General features: G+C 41.1%; 1 protein-coding gene across 2 annotated transcripts; it reads right to left on the minus strand.

The window, feature by feature from the left end:
- Positions 1-330: 330 nt before the first annotated feature.
- On the minus strand, positions 331-17,192 carry LOC132073907 (patatin-like phospholipase domain-containing protein 2). 2 transcript variants are annotated; one of them, XM_059473215.1, is made up of 9 exons: positions 16,970-17,192; positions 12,019-12,251; positions 11,594-11,659; positions 8,712-8,921; positions 7,565-7,625; positions 5,263-5,481; positions 4,810-4,942; positions 3,492-3,608; positions 331-2,409 (listed from the first exon to the last, which is right to left on the minus strand). In XM_059473215.1, exons 1-9 carry the CDS (start codon positions 17,154-17,156, stop codon positions 2,118-2,120), a joined length of 1,518 nt encoding a protein of 505 aa, XP_059329198.1. In that variant the 5' UTR covers positions 17,157-17,192; the 3' UTR covers positions 331-2,117. The 2 variants fall into 2 exon arrangements, with proteins under 2 accessions (XP_059329198.1, XP_059329199.1); XM_059473216.1 differs by lacking the exon at positions 16,970-17,192 and adding an exon at positions 16,462-16,538.
- Positions 17,193-18,523: the final 1,331 nt, after the last annotated feature.

An 18,523-nucleotide genomic window follows, 5' to 3' on the forward strand; every position in this document is an offset into this window, starting at 1 on the left:
CAGAAAGCAAAAAAATCCCATCAAAACCCCAGAAAAGACAAAAAACCCCACAAAACTTTAGGGTGAGGTGACATTCAGGTCCAGCCAGAGTATGCACAAGCATCTCTCAAACTTCAGAGTAGTACTCTTAAAAAAAACACCTCAGAGCCATCAATGACATTTAACTTGCACTAGGGTGAATTACACTCAAGAAAGCTCAGAGACCATAGTAACAGAGATTGTGTTTTTATTTTAGAAAAAGGAGACAAAATGGGAGCTGTGCCCAACAGTAGAAGTGGTTGATTTAAATGTAGTTAATAGAAGTATTCCAACAAAGAACAGAAGCAAAACTTGGCATTCCTGATTTAATTCTAAAACAAACTGGTAAACTAATGAATGAAGACAATATAAAACAGATCTTATATATTTTAATTGTAGTTAGAGTAACAATTCCAACATTTTTTCTTGCAAGTCTGATGATATATACACCCAAAAAATGATCAGAAGAGTCGAAGTAAAGTAGCACCAGCCTTGTAGAGTACAGAAATAGAGAGCTCAGCACTTCATTCCCAACCTAAAATCCATTTGAATATTGTAAAATGCAGCATTCTAAGCTTAGGGAAATCACAACTGAGACACTGTTTGAAAGGCAGCCCCAATTCAAGTGCTACATTTTGCCCAAAGCTCACACTCCCATATCCCAGCTCCTGACCATCACAATCCAACCCCTTTCTCTGAACAAGAGGTCCTCAAGCAGCTCTTCCCTGGGTTGTACAGAATTCCCTCTCGATTGAAAGGCTCCCCCAAACACATGTGCAAATCAACTTTAAAGCCATTATTGTTTCCTTCTACTCAAAAATTGTACAAGACCTGATAAGCCATGAGAACAGCAATTAATCCTAACATTACTTTCCTTCCCAGATGCTCTCATCCACTAATGCATTGTCTTTGTTAAAGTCAAGCAGAACCTTTGTAGTGGAAATGGTTTAAGCTGCCATTTCTCAATAGAGGTATGATTTGGCTAAATTTTCTACCTATGATTTGAGACCTCTGCAGAGCTCCCTGAATATTGATACTTCCACCAAGCCTTACACTTTTGCTGTGCCTGACAGTCTTGGGGAACTTCCTTTGGGTCGTCTTACCTACCTGAGATAGGAAGGACACCTTTCTTTTTCTTCCTTTAGCAACAGGTAAGTGAAAGAAGGAAAGAAAAATCTCTGAAACTGGAGGGGAAAAATACCCCCAAAACAATGGGGCAACAATTAGAGAGACAACCTAAACATGATTCACCACTTGCTATAAATTGATTTTTGTTAAGATCTTCTGTAAAGTTTAACACCTTCTCCACATACTGCTTGCTACTAACCACAGTTACTATTTTACCTACTTTTCAATACTTGATCAAGTATTAAGCCTTTATGTTAAGTTCCAAAAAAAAAAAAAAAAGTCCTCTGAAGTCACTGAAAGTGTACTTGTTTATACTTCAGGGGAAGGTGTCCCATTTCTCATGCCATTTTTGCCTGAAGTATTTCAGGAGAGAAAGAGACACAGAGAAAAGGTAATAGGAACTGCAGAGTACATACAACAACCTAGAATAATATTGTTCCTACATTATCCTCTGCAGACAATTTTCCATAAACACAACAGTATGTTTAAATATAAGGCAAATGGACACTGGAGGCCACTAAGAAACTCACTTGTGTATTCCTCTTCAGGGAGTAAAAATTCCAGTTTCATTTAAGTGCTATAAAAGTAATCCTAACACACAATATTGTTCCATTTTAAAAAACGTTCTGTTATATATGCCTATTTGTCTAACAACCTGTTTACAGAATTTACATTTTTATGCTGGAAGGAATTTTTAAAAATATTTATTTCCAGAGAGACACTGTTTAACTACAAGTCTTAGTAGAGCTGATTGAGCTGGTGCTTCAACAGAGCTATAATCTGTTACTTAGTATAGCAGCCACTGTTTTTATAATCCTTAAAACAGTAAGAGTCCCAAGGCAGATTTGTCAGGAAGCTGTAAACAAGTAATTTTCCAAGACTTATTGGCAACAAACAAAGTGATCCCTAGTCTAGGTTTTAATTTTCTCTCCCCAATTTCAATTTTGGAAACTGTGGGATGTACTTCCCTACTAATACTCTGGAGCAGTTTGGAAACTTGTCTCTGAGGAAGAGTCAACATCTATTTCCAATGCAGATTCATCAGGATTTGGGAGGAAATTAGGATAGGACTTTAAGTCAGACTGCTCCTGGATATCAGCAGGAGCATTTTTCATAGCTGACTGCATGAAGCATGAAGATTCCCAGAGCCAGCTCTCAATGTGTGCAGCAGAGTGAGGCATTTTAAGGTGGCAGTATGAAGAACGAAATTCCACAGTAGATGGGACAGTCTGACATTTTCTTAGTGATGCATAATTGTCTTTCCTGTTTAAAAAATAAGGAAGGAAAAGGAGATTATTAGTGTTTCAATGGCATTTTTGTCATGTTTACAAATAGCAAATACAGTCATTTACCTTCCCAAAGGCTATCTCTGCATTCCACTTTACAATCAGCTTGTAATCACTAACCTGAACAACTGGAACAGAACTTATCTACACTAAACCAGCACTTGAATCACCAGGTTAGCCTTTTCCAATTTGAGAAACAGGAAACTGAAGTTTTAGCCAAGAACACCGTATTTTATTTTAAAGTTTTCTCTTCTCTCTTGCAGTGCTTTTGGGAAAGAAAAAAACAACTCCAAACAACAAAAACCCAACAAAACAACATGCCATAATCCCTCTCACAAACAAAAATACCTCAACTTGCCATACACAGACACTTCAACACTGCTTGAGCTGCTTTTCCACAAGGAAAACCGCGTTTCTGTTTATTCGTGATGCAGTGAGCAAAGAACCTCTCTCAGAAGTTATTTCTGAGACAAACTTGTGATTCTGTGTCTTCCCAAAGCCTGTCTCAGATTAAGAGATTCAGGATTGGTAAAACTGGAATATGAGAGACTGCTAAATAAGGGTAAAAGCAGGAAGGTGGCAATCTCCAAATTTATTCACAGAATGACTAGGTTGGAAGAGACCTTCAAGATCACTGAGTCGAATCCATGCCCTAACACCTCAACTAAAACATGGCACCGAGTGCCACATCCAGTCTTTTAATAAACACATCCAGGGATGGGGACTCCACCACCTCCCCGGGCAGACCATTCCAGAACTTTATGACTCTTTCCATGAAATTTTTTTTCCTAATATTCATCCTATAGATATTGTGGAAAGGAACCAGAAATATCACTAAGAAGGAAGAAAAGACACTGGATTACATGTACTATCAAGTAACTGAGGAGAGGACAGTAGGATGAATAGCAAATATATACCAAGAGCTACATTTTGCTTGGTGAGATGCCTCAAAAGCCAACTAGTGTTGGATTTTCTTATTCAAGAAAAGACTTTAACTGATTTAAAAAATAGAGAATTTCTAAAACTGCATCATTTGCATGCAGCAGCACTGCACTTTACCTGGCTGTACAGAACAGCTTGCTTTTAGCCTGGGCATAAACTGTGGCAGCAATCCGAAAAAGCTGCTCCTGCATCCATCGAACGTCAGCAGGCATGTCAGGAAACCAGTTCACCAACCTGCAGGCAAAACCAAAACACAGCTTTTGTAAGCAGGAGAGTTAATCTCAGTTATGTTTTTATACACCCTGTCCCACATCCAAAACAAGCTTTTTTCTCCCCAAACCAACTCCCCTAAGCAAGGTGTCCATTTCTTCTCCCTGAATTCCCTCCTAACCCTTTTAGCTCTCTTCTACAAGCTAAGAAAGCTTACAAAGTGTAAGAAAGAAAGTGTAGGGGCACTACAAATCACTGCATCTCTCAGTGGCTGACCAGTGTGTGCATTCCACACCCTGTGACCAGCACAGGAATCCTGCATAATATTCCTGTCTCCAAGGCCTTTGTGGTAGGAACTTTCTGCTCACTTTACAGCAAGGTAGAAGAGGAAGAACAAAAGAAAAGCATAATGGAAGAACAAAGAGAAGGCAGAACAAGAATAATGTACCAATTGTACTTTTTTCTTTACGATACCCCTTAACAGGAGTCAGGAACATCAGCGTGGGACAAGGAGGAAAACCCCACAGAGACATCTGGAGAAACTTGCTGCCTCCCCATCCACCAAAAATGGCATGGAAGTGCCACATTCAGTGGCACAGAAACAAAATACTTCACTGGAGTTCTATATGATTTGATTACCAGAACTATTTTTTCAAGATTTTCTAAAAATAGTCATGACATCTGCTGCTCAAGGACTGGAATTCCCTTAAGCAAGCACAAAGATTAGAATTCACAGTGAACTGAGCATAACTTCTCCTTGACAAGAATTGAAACTTATCAAATTAAGCCCTACTTCAAGAGCACAACTTTCAGTCAACCTAAACAAAACTGGTAAGAGAATTTATATGGTGAGTAAACAGTGGATTTCACTCCAGACTTCAGAAAGAAGCACAAGAGAAATGTGGAGAGAGTTCAGATACCCCTGCAGAATATAGTAAAGAATGTATTCCTGGAAAGCACAACTAAGGCTGCTTCTTTTGAGCAATTACAAGGTAGCTATTAGTAATACGAGTATATAATTTAAGAAGCTTCTTAATATGTTTATTTATCTAGTCTTGGATTATATAGGCTTTAGGATGCATGACATAGGTAGAAATAATAGGTATTTTGACAGTTACCATTTGAATTATTGCATCCCAGAATGCCTCCAACACTGAACAAGCTCTCAATGAGCACATTTCCAAAATGATGATAATTCTAGAAGAGCTCTTCACAAGTTCCTTACCGTAAAGCGACCGAGTAAGCAGACTCCACTGGGAGCGTGTAGGGCAGCATCAGGTAGGATATCACCCGCATGGGGAACAGCTTAGAGAACTGAGCATAGAACCCATTCTGTTCTTTACAAGCTTCCTGAAGTGCTTAAGAACAATTATTAGGGAAAAGATGTTACTTACTATCTGAAACAGTTTCAATAATTTTCACAGAATTTTGTAATATCCAGTCAACATTATCAACTGTTACTGAATAAAGTTCAGTTAGATAATGAAAGAATTAATCTCTGACCATAAACTTTGTCTATGATATTTTAAAATATGGGAACACAGACTCATGGCACAGGGACAAAACACACTATCCAGAACTTCTAAGCAATAAATCTAGGAATTAATGTAAAAAAAAGAAAAAAAAAAAGGTCAAAGTTTGCCACTCAGAGTTAGAGGAAACAGCCTGAAGCATGCACCTTTACGAAGTCTGGGAGGTAGACTCTCAAATATGCTCTTCTCCAAAGGCCATGGGTTTTGCTTTAGCTGGTCGTTTAAGCTGGTCATTTTCAAAGTTTCTACTCCATTATTTTCTGTCAATTTTCTTCTCTTCACATGGTCAAGGTGTTGTTGTGCAGCCTCATGGGGGTTTTTTTTTGTGAAGGACAAGTGGATATAAATTGAGTCATTCAGAATACCTGAAAGAGTCAAGAGCTTTCACTTAGGTTTGATCCACAGTCTCCTGAGTACCTGTACAGCACCTGAAGTCTGTGTGTCTGAGCAAAGATCTATCCTGAGGGAACACCATCATCTACCCCATGTCAAATGCATCTGGCTCTTAGGATCCCACAAATGTTTAATCACAGTGATGGCTCTTCTGAAGGTTTAGATCTTACTTTAAAACAGGTTCTAAAGAGAAGGAAAAAAGTGGCCAATTAAGTGAAACTGCCCTGGAAACACACAGTCATTTACCAAAATTGTGTTCCTGCAAGAAAGCAAAGGATTTAAAGGAGAGAAGGAAAGCTGATTTAATATGTATTTGAAAGAAAACACCTAAAACACATCATATATTTGGGAAATTTGACATGCCAAGTATCACATGAGTACTTTGAGGCATTGCTACAAAAGGGTTGAAAAGGAAAGCAACTAGGTTACAATATTTTTTCCAATTGTATCCAAAGAACAGATCTAAATCAAAATGAGTTGCATTGCAAAACTGGTGCCAATTAAGAAATAGCACTGATAACTATCTTAGAAACAAGCACTGGATCACAAATACAAAGAGAAAAACACAAGAATTTTATTTACATTTGATTTCCAGAAAACAATTTTAAAATTCCATATGAAACGAGATTACCAAATTTGAATAGAATCTACACCTGCATACAACAGAACCTATATCCTAACTGCAAGTACTAGTAAAAGACAAGTGTCAAAAGAATATACAGTGAATTTAGCAAAGGAAAATATTTGAAGTGTCACAGATGGGGAGGGGGGAATTAATTCCTACAGCTGAAATAATAAGAAAGGTGATGCATAATGAATGACCTTGGAAGGGTTATAATTATCATTGATTAAGCTCGACGCAAAACAACCCTGTGACAGAATAAAAACAAAGTTGATCACAGGATTAGCAGTGTGAAAAGGAGGACAATAGTGCAATACAGAGAGAAGATGGGGCAGAGAGACCAAGGAAGAACTGCAAAGAACGACAGATATTAGTGTCAGATGGAAACTTGCCTACAGGACACCTGTGGGTGCAGGACAGCAACAGAACCCAGCTCAGCACAGACAACCTCAAACCAGAGACTCTTTGTAGAGTTTGTGCTTTTTATCATGTTGTAAAAGCTACAATGCAAGACTTTCTCATTAAATAATAATAAAACATAATAATAACATTATAGAAAATCAAGCTCTTAAGCAGAACTGTGAGGTTCTTCAGTGAAGAGAATTGTTTCAAGACAACTTGGATATTCAGTAACTAGGTATCAGCAGAGTACATCAATGACTGCTCACATCCTGCAGCTGTGATCTGACCCAGTACCAATTTGCTTCTGCATCCAAAGACTACAGGGCCCAGGCACATTTAACACATGGCTAACTTCATCCTAATATCAAGTTACTGTTTTCAACTTGTTTGTCTCAAAGCTTGCAGAGCAACAATATTTATCAATATAAAACATGTTATTAGAATTCTAGGAGTAGAGTAGCAGAACTCGTAATTCTTCTTCCTAAACTTATCTGGGTGTCAACAACTGCTCCATTATAAGTTGTCATCTTCTAAAGTCTTGTCTCACCCACAGGGTTTGTCTGTAACTGAGTTTTTATTGTTGTTAGCCAGCTCCCACTTCTGGACTACCAGAAAATCACTTGGATGACAGCAGAGTGGAGGTAATAGAAGGTACAGGTTTCAGAGGAGTGGGAAGCAGTAGCCTATACCCATCCTGCACAATTAAGATAAAGCCAAGTAATAATATGATTTGCCTAGAACTGGAATTCTTTGGAAATTTCACTTAACATTTACTTCACACAGATTTGACAAAACTCTGAACGTTCAATTTTTGTGTGGCACAGTTCACCTCAGGTGAACTATAACTGTTGCATTTCTACAAGAATAAAACTATCAAGTTCCTTCTAAAATTCTCAAAGACCGATCCCCTTCTTAGCTACACACAACCCTCTCACTCTTTTTGTTTGTTTTGATCTGGGGGGTTTTTTTGTTTGTTTTTTAAACTTAGGTTAAGACCATATAATCAGTAATTATCTGAAAGTTTAACATACCATTCTCCTTCAAGAATTTAAGAGCATCCAAATATCCCTGCTCACAGATCTCTCCGAGCACCTGGAAATATAGAGTAAATGAGTCAGACAAATAAAAAGAAATTTCAACTTCAGATCAACAGTTTGCAGAATAAAGAGCCACTTTCCTCCACCTTCCACTATTGTAAGAAAAAAAAAGCTACCTTAACAATTGCTGGAATCCAGCAGATTCAGGTTAATATGGCTACTGTGATGATGAATAAGTGATCATGTACATTAACTTAACTTTCAGCTGTTAAAGATGCACGGAATGATGGCATTCCCACAGTTTGGAAGACTTCCCTCTCGTTTCCTTGATTAGCTCTTCAGAAGCTGCTAGCAGCAACGAAACAGGGTATTTGGAGTGTGTCAATTCCCCTCATTCCCTCCCAGTGCTTCTTACTTCCCAAAGCTTTGAAAAATTAGCTGTGCAATTCTGATGCTCAGGCTCAGACTTATCTTTGCTATGAAAATATCTTTTACCAAATGCAATACCAGCTCACATACACAAGGGTACTAGTAGGAGAAAAAAAAAAAAATAAAGCCTGCATAAGCAGAATTTAGAATTTGTCTTGAAGTGGTCAAAAAGCGTGCAGTTTAAATATATCTGCAGCAGTCAGAAAAATCACTTCTTTGCTGTACTATATCCCAAGCCAGTTGAAAAGGTCCGGTTTTATTTTGTAATTTTTCCAATTTTCACAACAGCAATTCAAGAGCATTTCTCTCTTCAGCTCTGCAACGAACAGCAATAAGCAAAGTTTAAAGGCAACTTGCCTGTGACAAGTATTATTTAAGATCTTTACAAAACCATGAAACTTTAGAACTTCTTCTAATTTCTTAGCAGGCAAACATTTAAGGACTACAAACTGACAGTAGTTCATTTCCCAGTGTTGATTTTATGATAGAATCCTGTGACAATTCCCAAATAAATACTGAAAGCCAGTAGCTGGATATGCATTTTTAGTCTGAGAGAGACTAAAACCAAGGAGGACATAGACAAAACATGAAATAATAGAAACAAGATACATCCACAGAGAAGTTTATGTGACTGGATGAAAAGCTAAGACGCTGCAACTTTCTGCAAAAGCTTTCATGTGGAGAGATGAAGCAAAGGAAGGCAGGGGCTGACCTTGGGCTCAGGTGGAAAGAGTGCCTGTGTTAAGCGGTAAAGGTTGCCCAGGCTGAACTGGATGCTGGTGTTGGTCACATTCATCTCATGGAAGTTGGCTGACTTGCCCTTGGGACAGATGTCACACTCCCCAGCAAAAGGGGACACTGTGATGGTGTTCTTACACTCATAGTGAGGCAAGTTGTCACTGATTCCGCCGTCCACGTAGCGCTACAAAAAGGAGCAGAAACAACACATCTCAAGGGCTGGCAATGTCAGAGCATCAGTCCCCCATGCAACAATGAAACAGCACTTAAGGCTCTAGCTTCAGCCTGGTGCCCCCAAGCTAAACATTTTGAGTGGCATGATCTGTTCTCTAAAGCAAATAAACATTCCTACCTATAGTTCCACAGGCAGTGCAAGCATATTCCCTTTGGGATTTTTCAGTATGTTTTTTAAAGATGATAATCCTACACAACTCGCAGAGAGAAGCAGCTCCATGCTTCAAAGTTCAAGTTCCAAGATACTAAACCATTCTGACTTGAAAGTACTCTTCATAATTAGAATTTGATAGAAAAGCATAAAAAAAAATTTGGACGTAAGCAAAGTGTGAGTAAAAATGGGACAGTGCTTCAGAAACATTGCCAAGTCACAGACACCTGTTGTGCTTCATGTGCAAGTTTCAGGTTATGCTTTTGTCTCCTTCACACTGAATCACTCATTTCTGTAGTTTTAATACATCACCACCTCAGACATTTTAAGATCCAAGCCCCAAAGTGCTCTGTTTTGGGGTAACTACTGTCTAGTGCAGCAGCTGCAGTGGTACAGACAGCCCCCTCCATTCACTCGCAGCAGCCAGGTTCCAGTGGGCCACAGGGAACTGGTTTGCTCCCACACCACCAGCTTTGCTGGTTCAGAGGCTGCACTGTCCTCCTTCCTAAAAGGGCAGCAACCCAAAACTATAGGTCCTTGTCAAACATAAATGTAACAGAGCACTGATTTGCAGGAGCAACCTGGATTATCAGTTTCAGCTCCCCTGATACTCAGGCCCTGACCATTCTGAGAAACACATTAGGAATTTCTCAGAAACACATGAGGAATGAGGAAGAGGGCAGCTCTTGGCCTGTCAGCTTCCCAGGATACCCTCTGGACCCAGCAGCATGCAGCTACTGCCAAACTTTAGGTGTGTAATGCAATCACTAAAGTACAAGTGAAATCCCCAAGTCCTTTGTGACATAAATAAAATACAACAGGTCTGGCAAAGGAGGACCCTTCTCATGAAAATTATTAAAAGGTAGAAGTAGGAAGTACATATCTGAGTCACTGTTCTACTGATCTAAATGATTTTCATGATTTGGAGTACTTGCTCAGCTGTTCCTCCAAGTCATTTTTTAAATCTAAAACCACTGCTGTGTTTGAAAGAGTAAAAAAACGAATGAAAGCCACCACACACAAAAGCTTTTGAATTGGCAGTTAGATACCCCTTTTAAATGTTATCCTTAAGCCTTTGTTTTACAGTATATAGGCAGGAATCCCAAGCAGTAAACAGCAAAATGCCCCAAAGTTTACATTTTTGACATTCTGTTGTGCTTAAGCCTATAGGAGTCATGCCAAGCACAGGTAACTGTGGTATTCTTACCAAGTTACATAAAAAAATTGCCTCCTAAGCATTAAAATAGTCTAAAAAGAATTGCAAAGATTAAAATAATAGAATTATGCCTTCCTTTCCTCAAAATATGGCCAAATAAAGCATCCCTTGTATGTTTTTGTACTCTGAACTAAGCCTTTTAAAATAACATTGTTGTCTGGTGACAAGAACTGAACAGCCAGATTAGCCTGGATCCACCTAAACCTTGGATGTAGTCCAACGTCCTGTTTTCATAACACCTTTAATCTGGAAGAGTTTAAGGAGACATACAAGGTTTAGAAGTACAGATAAAGAAAATCCCTATACAGTTCTAATCACTTTTGCTTAAATTTCAGCATGAAGGAAAAAAACCCCACAAAAACATTTTACATCCATTATTGACCTTTTAATACTTGCAAATTGCCTTGAGAACAGTGTGTAATCAAAGACATTTAAAGTTTTCTTTCTTCCTTCACTTCTCCTTGTGCAAAGAGCACCAGAGTTGGAGAGAAAGCAAATGTAAGGGAATAGAACAGGGTAACAAAAAGGCACCGATGTCACTGCCTTGATTTGAAATGCAGATCTGCTTCCAGACCTGTAATTATAACACCTACAACAAACCATGCCAACTTTCCTGCAGTTTTTGTCTCTTAAACAAGGGGACTGTAGAGAGCCCAGTACAGCCATGAAGTATTAAGAGGCTTTGGAACCAGCAGTTCCTGGGAAGCAATAGAACATACTAATATCCTGATATTTTACCTCTAAAAAGTAAGCTTTCTTACACTGAATACAAATGCCAGAAGGCAATGGAAAGCTTTGTCTGCACCTAACTGAACACAGAACTTTTATTCCAGTAGTAACGCAGATATCCCTACAGGCAGAACAGGAAGATACACAATAAACTATATTACGAGACATTTTTTTCAAAAGTTTTAGGTGACTCTTCCTGTAAATTTGTGCAGGTGAAAGAGCATCACTTCCTTCAATAAATATTGATCCATAGGTTACATATTCGTTGTATTATATCTTTTTCTTTTATTAATGAATTTTACGGGGCAGAGGAGGGACAGAGAGACAATAAGTGTGTTAAAATACATGTAATATCTTCCACACATTCAGTGTTCCTGTCTTTTTTTGGAAAGTTGTTACAGCTACAAAACTAGAAGCAATGATGAAGTCATTTACTTTACAGTAGGATAACAAAAAGCCCCACATGCATTCTTAATATTTTTAGAATAGCTAGAACTATTTTTAGATCTTAACAATAGAGACTTACCACACCTCTAAACGATGGTGGAATGAGACCACAATAAATAGGGACAAATGAACTACAGATTAAAGCCTGTAAGAAAATGAGACCATAAAAATTAAATGTTAACTGTTCCATTACTGACACAAACATTTATCTTTATAAAATAAGTTCTTATTCGCTAAGACTATAGTTTCATTAGATCCACTACACTTTTAAGGCATTTTTCCTTTTTTATGACTGATCCCTTGCACCTCCTCCCTAAAACAGTTCACAGACACAATGACTGGGAAAAGCAGTACAGGAATCTGCTTTAAAAATGCTTGAATTCCTCTTTAAAACACTGTCAGAGTAAGAATATCTAAAATGCTTAAAGCAGAAAGAAGTTTCTAAAGTAAGTATAGAATTAAATAAGTATAGAAGTTTCTAAAAGTTGCCAAAAAGAAACATACCTGTATAACTTCTTCTTTAGAGTTAAAATTAGATATCAAGGCATTCTTGCCATCTGATACTCTGGTTAGTGAAATACACAGTCTGCCTGATGACAACTGGTGCGTGTTTTCTGGAAGATTTCTCATCAGCCCATCTCTTATTATCTTTATCACATTAAAGGAAGGATGAAGAGGACCCAGATTTCGCTTTCTAGCTTCTTTGGCTAATGCCAGAACATCTGCACAAGCCTGAGCTGGAAAGAAAATACATTGCATTTAACAGCAGAAACACAACGCACATTTGGCCTAATAAAGCATATCTAGAGCTCCAACTTATCTCTCTTAGTACTAGAATGAAAATGCAAGAGCTTTTTAACAGATTAAGTAACTCTCCAACATGGAGAGTTAATGAGTTTAGGAGTTTTCTGAGAGACAAAAAAAAAAAAAATTAAACTTTCAAAAAGATCTCTTGGTGAAGATTAAGCTACTAATATGTCATTAAGATGTAGATTCTAAGTGTAAAATACCCATATGAGACACCTGCATTAGGAATTAATCATTCTAGTAATGCATTTTTGAGGGAAAAAAAAAAAAAAAAAAAAAGATGAACCAAAATAAAGGTTTCAGGGCACAATTTTTCCTCATTGATACATAAACACACTAATGGGAGCATGAAGTGTGATCTGGTAGGAATGCCAGGTAGGTGCATTTTTACAGTAACAGACACAATCTTTTCTCCAATTAAATCTATGTTTGGGAACTTCAAACCACTACAGAAGACAGGACCGTCCCTGATGAACACTAAAATCTTCTCAACATTTAGTCACAGGAGGAAGATCAGCTCATCCACCTGCAATGGTTTGTTTGAACTTACAATGTCACATTTCTCCAGGACACACTTTGAGGAAATTGCTTGTCAGTTTGGTAAAGGAGAGGGTGGGAAGCTCAAAGTAACACCTTATCAGCCTGAGTGATAGGCTTCTAAAAATATGTTCAGAACTTACATGCTTGAGTTTGCTAGAACAGATAAATTAAATTTATCAGTTCAAATGTGAGCACTGCACTGGCAACAACTCTGCTTAAGCCTTTGAGCACAGATTAATTTCCAGAAATATTACATTTCTACAATGTTATTCCCCTCTCAAACAGCATTAACTAAACATTTATCATTCTCAACTAAGAGTCTATGTCCAAAAGAGCATCTCTACAAAATCTTAGGTATCAGACACACTTTGTTTTTACCACTTCAATTGTTTCATTCCATCCTCACAGAAGGAAATCCTGGGCCACAGATCCACTGACACAGGTAGCCTGACACCAACCCCGCCCCAGAAGACAGAAAACAATTTAGACACAGCTCACTGTTCATGGTTAAATATATGTTTATCTTAGTAAAACACATTTTACACACAAATTAAAAAACTGCACAAGTCACATTCTGACCAGTGACAAACTTGCTTCCAAAAGCAGAATCAGGCAGTTCTAGCAGTTCTAATTTTCCCTGCATCCAGATACTCATTACCAACTCCTTTTTTTTTTTTTTCTTTTTTTTTTTTTAGCAATGCCCAGTCTTCTAAACTTTCTAAAAATAGCCACATTGTAGGAGCCTGAGATACTGAACTACCAGAACTCTGGCCAGGAAGAGCAGTCTTGGAGCATATGCAATAATTACCATCTCCAAAATAAATACTTTGGAAAGCTTATGCACCAAGCAAGTCACTTGCTTTTTCTAAAATACAAACCAACACATGCAATTTGATTTAGCAGTTACCCATTGTCTTCAAATACAAGAATTTCTATGCTCAAAGTAGCTCATAAGGAAAAAAAAACCAAAAAAAATGCTGACAGATTTTGTTTATTGAAACCTATTTTAAACTCTGGAAGGGCTCCAAATCAAGGAAAAAAAGAAAGAAAAAACAAAAAAGGAGAAGTTCTATCTAAGAGTATGTGATATTAAACATTGAAAATTTAGAAAGCTTTTTGTTAATAATTCAACAAAATAGTAGTAGTCCAACTTCTTTTCAAAGTAGTCCAACTTCTTTTCCTTCTCCCTTCCTTTCCAACAGGACTAAAATACAGTTACCTCTTAGGCTGGTGTATTCCAAAACAGGAACTTCTCCAAAAGGGACTAAGGGCTAGAGCTCAAGTCAAACTGGGATTTTAGACAGGTCTTGGTCCATCTGTTTTATTTTTGAAACACAGGAGAGCTAAAGAAATTAATATTCCTAATAAATGGAACTGTTTCCTGTTATAGTTCTGCATTCTGATTTTTAATTGTTTGTTAACTGTTCATTCATTTCACTGAGTAAAAGCTGCCATTGTATTTGCAGCCTGCACTAAATCTGCTCTCTCTAAGTGCCTCACTGGAATGGATGATCACAGCACCATCAAAATATCAGATCTCCAGGAGATCCAAGCAGTGCAACTTTAACATTCCAGTTTGGAATAGCCTGGAATGCACTTCATCCTCAAAACAACACTCATGGCTAAGCTTCCCAACCTCCCCCAAATTTAATTAGAGAAATCTCTTTGTCAGTCCATAAAAGTACACTTTTCTTCTCCATTCATGAGAAGAATGTTTGTATTTATCCACGTTTGAAGTTCCACAGACTCCCCACCTATCCAGCAGGCAATCTGAGTCAAAGAGAAAACCCTTCACTTAAAACATCCGGCTGCAAGGCTGTAAGAAATTAAATCAGCACTTAGATTTCAGCCACAACCCCTGCTCACAGATTTGCACCCCCTGTTTTGTGTGCACTAGCACACAGACCAGCTCAGGGCTGGGTCCTGGCAAACCCCAAACATCTCCAAGTGTGGAGATCCCACAACCTCTCTGGGAAGCTGTTCTACTATTTTACCACTCTCACAGCAATTTTCTTTTCCTTACACCTCATCTGAATGTACCAGGTTCCAGCTTGTGCCTGCTGCCTCTCATTGTTCCTCTCACCTCTAGGAAGAGCTGGGCTCTGTGTACCCACAGGAAAATGCAGCTGTGATAAAAAACCACAGGACTTGCTAACACCTCCAGCTGCAGGAACCACAAATACTGCACATTAATGTACATCAGAGTAAGAGAGGCATACGATACAAACTCACAAAATATATCTTATTGTCACTGTAAAACAGAGTTTCTTTACAGCTTATTTACCATCTTCTGCTTCCACACAAGCTAACAAAACACAGCAGCTAGAAACTCAGAGAATAAGCATGGGAGTACCTTATTAGTTTTGTCAATTTACAGCAATTCACAGATTTTAGAATGTAGGTTGTTTTGAGTTATTTTGCAAGTGATGCCTTTGTTTGGGTTTTTTTCCCACAGTAGAAAAACACTTGCCCATGGAATCTGCTACCTTGGACAGTGACCACACACAAATTCTATTAGTTTGAGAAAATCAGGTATCTCAGTTGACATATGAGATTGGTAATAACTGGGAAAGGTAATAGTTTGAAATCTACAACTCTTAATTATTGAAGTGCTAAACCATTTAAAAGCTGTTATTAAGTCATACTGCCAAATAAACAATATACTTTTTCTGGGCTCAAGAGTGCTTCAAATATTTAAGACGGCTTCCTTCTCAAATCATTTACAATGACTTAAAACTTGGTATGTTCTAAAAATACCAGCTATTGGGGAAAAATATTATTTGTTTCAAAAGCTAATAGCAGGCTCATAATAACTCAAGTGTGTCATCTTTGGACATTACAGCAAAATGAAATTAAGCAGCACAAGTTTACTGCTAAAGCTTTGAAGAAATTAAGCTTATGTGCTAGAGCTCAGGAGCTAAAGCAGCAGGGACAAGCACTGCTCTCCTGTACTTACAGAGAATTTCTGCTTGTTTCTGTCAGTGGAGTTTTTCCTCGGAAATTTAACAGCAAAACCCACAAACCTCTCCAAATTCAAAAGAGGTACGTACTCATTGTTCTCCTCCTAAGATGAAATCTGAATTGGCAAAATCCTCTAGTTCTAAACTAGTCAAGGTTGCTGCTAGCAAAAAGCAATCAGTATGGAGTAATGAACTAGACAAGGGTTACTCAGTGGATTCCTTTAGTTTAGAAAGAAAACCATTTCAGATATTTCATATATTTTCTTAAACTGAAATCCTGCTGCTTTTCCTAAACGCCTCGATTTATTGATAGCTTTTATCAAGTTCAATTAATTAGAAAAATGTATATTCATGAGCCCTAAGTACGCAAAAGTAAGGTGTATTTTTCATACTGCTAGAAAATAGGTGTGTATTTCAAAAGCACATTACATTCTCTTTCAAACTAACATCTTTAATCCGGCATAAATACAACACAAATTACCTCTATTGTTTAAATGACAATTAAAATCAGTGAATTTAATCAATCTACTGTTTCTAACCATACACCTAAGCGACCTTTGCAACATATACCGTGTCCAGATTAGAGAGAAAAGCACGTTAAAGCTAACCTAAGCCGTGACCTTAACTCCCTTAGCCTTACCCCAGAAAGGAGCAGCTTTGGAGGAAGCCAGATAAAGCTGCCCGGCACTTCACGTGCAGGGAGACAGATGCTCCATTTCCCAACAACGCAAACACTTTGTTTACAGCTGATGGCAGGGCTGGCCACTGGCTCTGAGGGTGTGAGGGCTCGGCCGCCTCCCGCTCTCCCAGGTAACTCCCGGACTTTGGACAGCGCGGCGATAGCAGCCCCTCAGGGGGACACGCACGGGAGGAGCTCCGACCTTCCGGCTGCGCGAGTGTGCGATCGGACCGGGCATCGCCAGCACCATTCCCTGCGCCACGGACCCCGCTCGGATGTAATTCCACCCACGGGCACACGTTTTAGGGGTAAAGAGAAGCAGAGAATCGGAGCCGGCCCGGCCCGGCGAACCCCGCGGCCCGACCCCGGCGCGGCGCCCGCCTTCCCGCGCAGCACCGGGCCCTGTCCGCCGCACCTGGCCCTCCCCTGCCGCCCGCCTCGCCTCGCTCCCCCCGGCCCCGCCGCTGACCCAGAGAGCCGCCTCCGACGAGGACGGCGCCGGCGAGCGCCCCGGCGCTGGCGCCGTAGATGTGCCGCGCGTCGCGGATGACGTGCGGGGCGCGCTCCTGCAGGCAGGTGGCGGCGCCGATGTGGTAGACGCCCAGGAAGCCGCAGCCGGCGAAGGACACGCTCCAGCCGCCCTCACGGTCCAGCATCGTCGCCGGCAGGACGTGCGCTGGGGCCGGTGCGGACGGAGCGCTCCGGTAGCGGTGGCCGCTGCCCGGCGACTGAGCGCACCCGGCACGGCCGCCCCTAGCGTTGCACGGCGGCCGCGCCCCGGCCGCCGGCCGCGCCGCAGCCAATCCCGAGCCGCCGCTCGGTGGCACAAGGCGCCCTCAGCCAACCAGAGGGCAGATGCAAATTAGGCCCCACCTCCTCGCGCCCCTGTCCTGTGTAGGCGCGGTGCGATCCGCGGTGCGATCCGAGCCCTGGGCCCCCCCGTCGCCCGTTGCGCCCGTTCTCCGCAGAGCCGTCGGTTCCCCCCAGACCCTTCGGGCCCCTTGCCTCGGGCAGCCTCCGCCGGTACCCTAGCCCTGCCTGCCTCCCAGTCCCGCCCCGAGCGAAGCGGTCCAGAGGGGCGCGGCCCGCCCGCCGCCCTTCCAAAGCCGCACGGCGCCCGGTGGGCTCCGGGGTTCGTGACATGTAGTGGGGTGCGGGGTCAGAGTGGGTCCGGGATCAGTGGGGCACAGTGGGGTCTGGAATCAGTGGGACACAGTGGGGTCTGGAATCAGTGGGACACAGTGGCTCTGGGATCAGTGGAGCACAGTGGGTCCGGGATCAGTGGAGCACAGTGGGTCCGGGATCAGTAGGGCACAGTGGGGTCTGGAATCAGTGGGACACAGTGGGGTCTGGAATCAGTGGGGCACAGTGGGCTCTGGAATCAGTGGGGCACAGTGGGGTCTGGAATCAGTGGGACACAGTGGGGTCTGGAATCAGTGGGACACAGTGGCTCTGGGATCAGTGGAGCACAGTGGGTCCGGGATCAGTGGAGCACAGTGGGTCCGGGATCAGTAGGGCACAGTGGGGTCTGGAATCAGTGGGACACAGTGGGGTCTGGAATCAGTGGGGCACAGTGGGCTCTGGAATCAGTGGGGCACAGTGGGTCCGGGATGAGTGGGGCACAGTGGGTCCGGGTCGGTGAGCTGGGGTGCCGGCAGCCAGCCGGGCCGATCGCGCCCTGTGATCCGCCGGTAGGAAAGGAGGGATCTGGGATCTGCCGGGCACGGCGGGCAGCGGGAGGCGGCACCGCTTCCCCAGCCCCTGCCGGCCGTGGCAGGTGCGGGCTTAGCAATCACCCCAGTTATCCACGGCTCAAAGGAATCCACTGGGCCAGCGTATGCAGGTATCGCATGATCTCCTCTGTTTAATATTCCTGAACTTAAAGAAAAATCATTATGACAGTAACACTAGGCTTATAGCAGGCAAACTATAGAATAATCTGCTTTCAGGTTGCAATTTCAATCTGCAAACAATTCTGTGTTCGTGTTCTACCAGCATTTTACAGAAAGAAGTTCAAGCAAAG

This window comes from Ammospiza nelsoni, chromosome 5 (assembly GCF_027579445.1).
Source record: "Ammospiza nelsoni isolate bAmmNel1 chromosome 5, bAmmNel1.pri, whole genome shotgun sequence".
In the NCBI taxonomy this organism is placed as follows: domain Eukaryota; kingdom Metazoa; phylum Chordata; class Aves; order Passeriformes; family Passerellidae; genus Ammospiza; species Ammospiza nelsoni.